The 7,154-nt window shown below is 44.1% G+C and overlaps 1 protein-coding gene across 1 annotated transcript; it reads right to left on the reverse strand.

Annotated features, from left to right (window-relative positions):
* Window positions 1-1,473: 1,473 nt before the first annotated feature.
* nkx2-3 (NK2 homeobox 3) lies at window positions 1,474-5,569 on the reverse strand. Its single transcript, XM_033034066.1, has 2 exons — window positions 4,952-5,569; window positions 1,474-2,947 (listed from the first exon to the last, which is right to left on the reverse strand). Exons 1-2 carry the CDS (start codon window positions 5,274-5,276, stop codon window positions 2,319-2,321), a joined length of 954 nt encoding a protein of 317 aa, XP_032889957.1. The 5' UTR covers window positions 5,277-5,569; the 3' UTR covers window positions 1,474-2,318.
* Between the last annotated feature and the right edge of the window lie 1,585 nt (window positions 5,570-7,154).

Genomic DNA, 7,154 nt, shown 5'->3' on the forward strand with positions numbered 1-7,154 from the left:
ATTGTTCGTACCTTGCTCCCGAACTCGGACATTCTTTCAGTGTATTTAGGGCTCTTAATCACACCTCTCAAAGGGCGCGTTTTTTTCTATATAATAACTTTCTCTTTCAGAGCTCTTGGCACATGAACAATCCGTGCCGGGTGCGGTGGAAGACGCCTTTTCTACTTCTCTGTGCGAGGCAATTTAGCAAAGGACACGGTGATACAAAAGCAGCTTTTTGGGCGGTTTTGCACAGCGATTTTGAATAAACATTTAATTCATTTATATATATATTTTTTACACACACACATACATAGAATTTTCTCCCGAGGTAACTTCTCTCTTAAAAATAACCAACGCATTTACCCCCCCCCCCCCCCCCCCTCCCCCCCTTAAAACTCGTAACAAAAAAAAATAATTGCTTGATGATACTATTATAGGTTTTTTAAGTTGAGACGGCGCGTTCTGTACTAAACGATTCAGGTTGCTAACCTGGCGTATCAGTACACGGCTACTTGGGTCAGTTAGTTAAAGTGTGGAAAAAATGCAGACAGTTTGTTCCACCATGGCCGCAGGTTGCTGCAGTTTGAAGCTGTTTTTGTTTTGCAAAGCCTGGAAGCGAGTTTGCCAGGCACATTCCGGCCTGGTGTTCTCTGGTGTAAAGATCCAATTGCTCTAGACATGTGGAGACATTTGTAACTGTTGTGTTTTCTTTATATAAATGAGCAACGTTTGCTAACGTCTCTCTTGCTTTTTTCCCGAACGGAGCAGTTGTGTTAATGCAAAGGTAGTTAATTGCCTGCCAAAAAAAAAAATAATTGGACCCAAAACAAATATGTCCACACAAAGTACATTTATGAACATATTGCACCTCAACGTTTATTTTTTTTTAAACTTCATTTAGTGTATTCCAACAGATCTTTGTAGAGTGGTATGTATGATACAAGCTGGGGGAGGGGGAATCCTTCACTAACAATGGGCTAAGCTATACACACAACTTTATACATGGCGTTTACAATTTTACAATTATAACGAACACACAATTTAGAGCGAGGCTTCTGATGATTATTCAGCAGAATGCATTATACATTTTTGGCCAAGAAATGTAGACGTGTTAATTTATTTCTAGCGCATGTTAAAGAGAGCCCTGGTTCGGGTTTTTAGTTTAAGCGAGTTTGTGTGCTTTCATGCTGCATTGAATCACTTAACGTAAGCACAACCTCTTCGCTTTTAACTGCCTGGCCACTCTAAGTGCTATTTGGCTACAGAGGGATAACGATGTTTTCTGGGCATTTCTTATATAAAGTAGGGACAAGTCACTGGCGGCAGAAAGCTCAATAGAACAAGAGTCAAGAAATGGCGTTGGGAAGACTCAAAATACTCGCCTGAATATGTGACGTTTCGGGTCGAGACCCTACTTGATACCGAGTCACGGGAAAGGAAAACGAGAGATATAGAAGGTAAATAGAACAAATGAATGAAAGATATGCAAAAAGAAACGATAATCAAGGAAATGTGGAGCCCATAATGGTCCATTGTTGGTTGCCGGGTAGGTGATAACGAGTTATACGCGTTGGGTAAATCCCTACCGTGGCAGTTGGAAACCTTACAAACTCTGGAAATAAATATCGCAGCGGTTAAAGCCCCATAAAGCTTTGGGGAAAGAAACGGCATCTCATCTTCCTTTGGCACCAGTCCCACACCTCGGAGTTTACATCTCAAATGGAGCAGCCATATAATGCTGGTCCAGTTGAAGAAAGGCGGCGCCTCGACTTTACTGAACAGCAATAAGTCCTGGCAATGCCAACCTAGCCACATCTTCGATGGCATCTCTAATTGATTTGTGAGGCGTCTTTCTACTCTGCCCAAACTCTTGGGAGGAAGGGGTGGCGAGGAGGGGGGTTGCGAGATACCGAACAGCCAGGGAACCACATATGATCAATTGTACACCATTATATTTGGGGTGTAACTGGAATCCCCCCCTTCCTCTCCTCCATCGCTCTTCCTACCTCTCCGCCCCTCCCCCCCCCCGTCTGTGTCCATCGTTAGTTAACGCAATTCAAGGGAGAAGAACGTGGCTCATTGACCTCGTGGAAGCCGATCAAATTATACAGCGAGCAATTACAGAGGTTAGGGAGTAATATGCAACATACACGCAGCGAACGAGGATAATATTTGGCGCGTTGATTCTCACCGGATAACAATCGATACGGGCTTCTCCAGGCAGGGACTCTTGAAGTCTGATCTCAATGGTGGCCTTTGTTATTTTTGAACCACCTACACTTAAAATGTTCAGAGCAATCTGAATACATCCAAGTACGTCTGGGTTCACAGTCACCTTACCAGGCCCTGATACCTTGCAGTGTGCCTTGGCAGGCGGGCATGGCGTTTACTGGATGAGATTGGGTCTGCACCGTGCCATTAACGTTACTGAGGTCCACATTCATGAAGGCGTTGTGGACCGTGGAGGTTTGCAGCGATGGGATGCTGGTGTAGGTATAGTTTGCATTGTAGACCGGGCTGCCGCCGTAACCGGCGTACGAGGACGGGTAGCCGTTGTAAGCATACGCGTTGCCCCCCACGCCGTAAGGACTGCTGTAACTTTGGGATCCTGCTATGCACGGCTTGCCGTCCCGGACTAGTACGGGGACGGCCACTCGCCTGGGAGGAGGTGGGTGATGGTGGCCGGCGAGTTCCAACGATTTGTCCTGACGTTGCCTTTTGCACTTGTAACGCCGGTTTTGAAACCAGATCTTGACTTGGGTGGAGGTCAGTTTAAGAGAGTTCGCCAGGTGTTCTCTCTCCGGGGCGGACAGGTACCGCTGTTGTTTAAACCTTCTCTCTAGTTCAAACACCTGCGTCTGCGAGAAAAGCACACGAGGTTTCCGTCTTTGCCGCTGCTTCGGTCGCTCCGTATCATCAATCTTGTTATCCTCGCTCTCCGGAGACTTCTTTAAGATGCAGGTTTCTGGGGGAACAGAAACCAAACATTAGCAACACGAAGAAGAAGAAGAAGAAGAAGTAGAAGAAGAGGCAGGGAACTATAGATGAGCGGCAGAGAGTTGCTGGTTCACAGAGACAGAGGCACGGGTTCCATCCTGACCCTGGGTGCTGTCTGTACGGAGTTCGTACCTTCTGAGTTTGCGTTTAGTTTATTGTCATGTGTACCAAGGTCCAGTGAAAAGCTTTTATTGCGTGCTATCCAGACCCAGTGTTCTCCCTGTGGCCGCGTGGGCTTTCTCCGGGTGCTCCGATTTGCTCCCACACTCCAAAGAGGTGCAGGTTTGTAGGTCAATTGGCTTCAGTAAAATTGTAAATTGCCCCTAGCGTGTAGGACAGTGCTAGTAAGTGTGCGGGATGATCGCTAGCTGGCGCGGTGGGCCAAAGGGCCTGTTTCCACACTGTGCTTCTAAAGTCTAAAGTCTACAGATGCTGGTTTACAAAAAAACAATTCTGAAGAATGGTCCCGACTCGAATCATCACCTTCCCATGTTCTCCAGAGAGAACCCGCTGAGTTACTCCAACACTCTGTCTTTACAAAAAAATTAACAACACGAATGTCACAAACCTAATCACCCCCCCCCCCCCCCCCCCCCCCCCCACCCCCCCCCCCCCCCACCCCCCACCCCAACAGATTTCGGGATTTGAGGAATATGTTTCATAAGTTAGCTAGATATTGAATCGGAGTTGTAAAAAATAATCTAAACAGGTTTAAAGAGGTGATTATCCCAATGTTTGGAATGCATGGACTATATTTAAGTAAGATTTCAGACTGCTCAATCATTGCGCTGATTTAAATTCAAATCGAGAGTTACCGACTCTCCCAGCGCTTTCCACAGAGACCATCATTTAATGAGAATGAAATAAAACCATCCTATACCCCAATTCACATCATATATTTTGGGAGAGGCAAAATCCCCATTAAAATTCTAGTTTTCTCGTTCTTCTACAGCATCAATTGACCGCTGCATTTAACTCGGCCTGAATATGATGCGCCAGTTTACATCCGCGCACCAGTGTACAATGTTAAATCCCTGAATTTAAAACACTTTGAAATCATTTTGGTCGGTGATCACCCTAAACGTAGGTTGGAAACCGGACACGTCTTTACGGAGCTTATATCCATCCGAACACACTGTTACAGGGCAACATGGAAAATATTTGTGTGTAACACAAAAGCAAATTAACACAATTTACTGCCTTAGTTATTGCTTTAAAGAGACGAGTCATAATTACAAACCAAAATTGGGAGGGATGCTGTTCAATGGGGACTTTCAGCGAAGCCCTGCCCCATTGCCCGATTAAAAACTCAACGTAAAACATATGTCTGAGTGAAATTTCATTTTCCACATTTGTACCTAACTCCAACAAAAACACACGTTCCACCTATCTCCAGCTCCTAAATCTTGCTGGATTTCTTTTTTTTTAAAACACACCAAAACTGCTTCGAAAATAAATCGAAGAAGTGATTCTGAATTCTGATTTCAATTTGCAAACAGATACATTTCGCTTGTTAATCTTAACATCATATCAATGGGCTCGGCGTGGGCTGTTTAAATCCCATCGAACCGATAATAACATTAGTAGACACTATGCTACACCGAATGCTGGTATTAAAAAAACCCAAAAGGACACAAAGTGCTGGAGTAACTCAGCAGGTTCGGCAGCATCTAACATGGACAGGCGACGTTTCGGGTCGGGACCTTTCTTCAGATTGCACAATCGTTACACGTTAACATTGGTAGGTTTGAACGATTAGCAAAGAATATATATTGCACCTCACCGCTGCCTTTGTTTAAAGAAAACCTTTCAGGTGTACATTTAAAAAAGTTTCATCACATAGTACCAGAACATCAAAGGAGGAAAACAGAGACTTGCAATATTATTGTACAGTTCAATGTGCTTGCATCAAGAGAAACCCCTCCCCCCTTCCCCCCCCCCCCCCCCCCCAAAAAAAAATTCAGGTACTTACTTTTGACTTCACCCGATAGTATCACGTCTTCCAAATTGTTTTCACACGGACTCCTGAGTGTTCCGTGAACGTAAACCTCGGGAGAGGGACTCACTTCGCCCTGACTGTCCCGCACGGATAGGGTGCTCAGAAAGGAGATTTTCTCCTCGCCGTCAGAGAAGCTGGTCATGTCTCCCGCGGCATGCATGCAGGAAGACGGCGAGTGAAACTGAGCGGGTAACTCCTGCCGCAGATGATGCGTCGCTTGCTGGCGAGATTGCTGCTCCAAATTCAGGATGTCTTTGACTGAGAACGGCGTCGTTGTGACCGGACTTGGAAGCATCATTTAGCAATGAATTTAGGAAGAGATCCGCCAGTTTAATCGCCCCTCTTTGCAAAATCCAGCGCGCTTTTTCCTCTCTCCTAAATTGCAATGGAAAAACAAAAAGATCTCAGTCTCCCTGCAATTGCAAGAGTTTTGTTTGGCTGGTGAAATTTAACATGCAGCCTTGCCTCTGTGTGCTTGTGTATGCGTGAGATAGGGCTTTTTTTGCCGCAGTTAAATGGTTTGGAGAATCGCCCAGTCCAGTTTTGTTCCAGCTCCGCCGCTCCGGGAAGTAGGTGGCGTCACAATGGAGAGGGCGGTGCAAAGACCTTTCGTCCACTTGTGCCTTAGATGGGAGGGAGGGGGAGAGGAGGGGATGGATGGGAGAGAGGGGAGGGAGTAGAGGGAAGGGGAGGGGAGAGGAGAGGAGGAGAGGAGGGGGTTGGGGGGGGGGGGGGGGGGGGGGGGGGGGGGGGGGGGAGCAGGAAAGCGCGCACAGTTGTTAACCCGCTCGTCCATTGGCCGAGTCCAGCCTTTCACGCCCGTTCAACGCATTCTCCAAGCAAACGAAGGTCAACAGACAGAAATGGACACGATTCACAGCGTGAAGCAATACAAAAACACAATGTGGTTACAGATGACATCTGTAAACTTTGCTTTGATACCGCAGATACCATCGCTTGCTGCGATTCTTGGTTAAAAAAATATATAGACATTTAATTTAAATAAAGATAACCGCACAAAGTGCTGAAGTAATTCAGCAGGCCGGGCAGCATCTCTGGAGGACATGGATAGGCGACGTTTCGCGTTGGGACCTTTCTTCAGACTTACTTTTTTTTAAAGCAAGAAACCAAATGTAGTTGAACTTAATCTTATACTTTTCACCAGCTGAACGTCATTCATTTCATTTGAAAATATTTTTAAATCGTGGCGTGTTTCCTATTAATACGTTCACGGTATTAATTACATGTAAAAGATAGTCGCTGGAAGCCATAAGCTGAACAAAGTACCAACTAAGTACTATTTGTGATCATCTTACCCAATTATCCACGGTATTAAATGCAAGAACACGTCGTTAGTGAACTTTGGAGCACTTTAGATAAGGGTGTAATGAAGATTCGTCTGAGTATATTTAAGGCCAGAAATCGATATATATATATATTAGTATAGTATTATCTATAAATAAATAGATATACGTCTGATATATATATCGACGTCTGATATTTTTTTTTAAAAATATTTTTTAATATGACGTCGATATATCTATTTATTTATAGATAATACTATAATAATAGTACTAATACTATATACAGTATATATATACAGTATATATATATACACATACTATATACAGTATATATATATATATATATATATATATATATATACACACACATACACACACTATAATGCACTATATGTATATATATTATAAAAAGACAATAATCAATAATCACAATAATGAACTGTTATCCTCGGTAATCTGATCGTACGCAAATAGTGTTCTAAATAGTTAATTCATTGTGATTTTTGATTATTGTATCCTTTTTTTGTTGCGTTAATGTAGCTGTGGCAAGTAAAAATTTCATTGTTCAGTTTCGGCGTAAATGACAATTAAAAAGACATAGAGTGCGGGTGTAACTCAGCGGGTCATGCAGCGTCTCTGGAGAACATGGACAGACGTCGTTTCGGGTCGGGCCCCTTCTTCGTGCGGCACGTTGAGTTACTCCAGCACTGTGCCTTTTTTTTAGTTAACCAGTTCCATATTTCTACAGATCACAATTAAATTCCCTTGACTCTTGCATCAGATGGTTCTGCGGAAAGTGGGGCGGGAGGATAAGATCTTATTGAATGGCAGAGCAGCCACCCGGGTTCGAAGTCTGGTTTATATCGTGTTTT

The sequence above is a fragment of the Amblyraja radiata genome, chromosome 15 (assembly GCF_010909765.2).
Source record: "Amblyraja radiata isolate CabotCenter1 chromosome 15, sAmbRad1.1.pri, whole genome shotgun sequence".
Taxonomy (NCBI): domain Eukaryota; kingdom Metazoa; phylum Chordata; class Chondrichthyes; order Rajiformes; family Rajidae; genus Amblyraja; species Amblyraja radiata.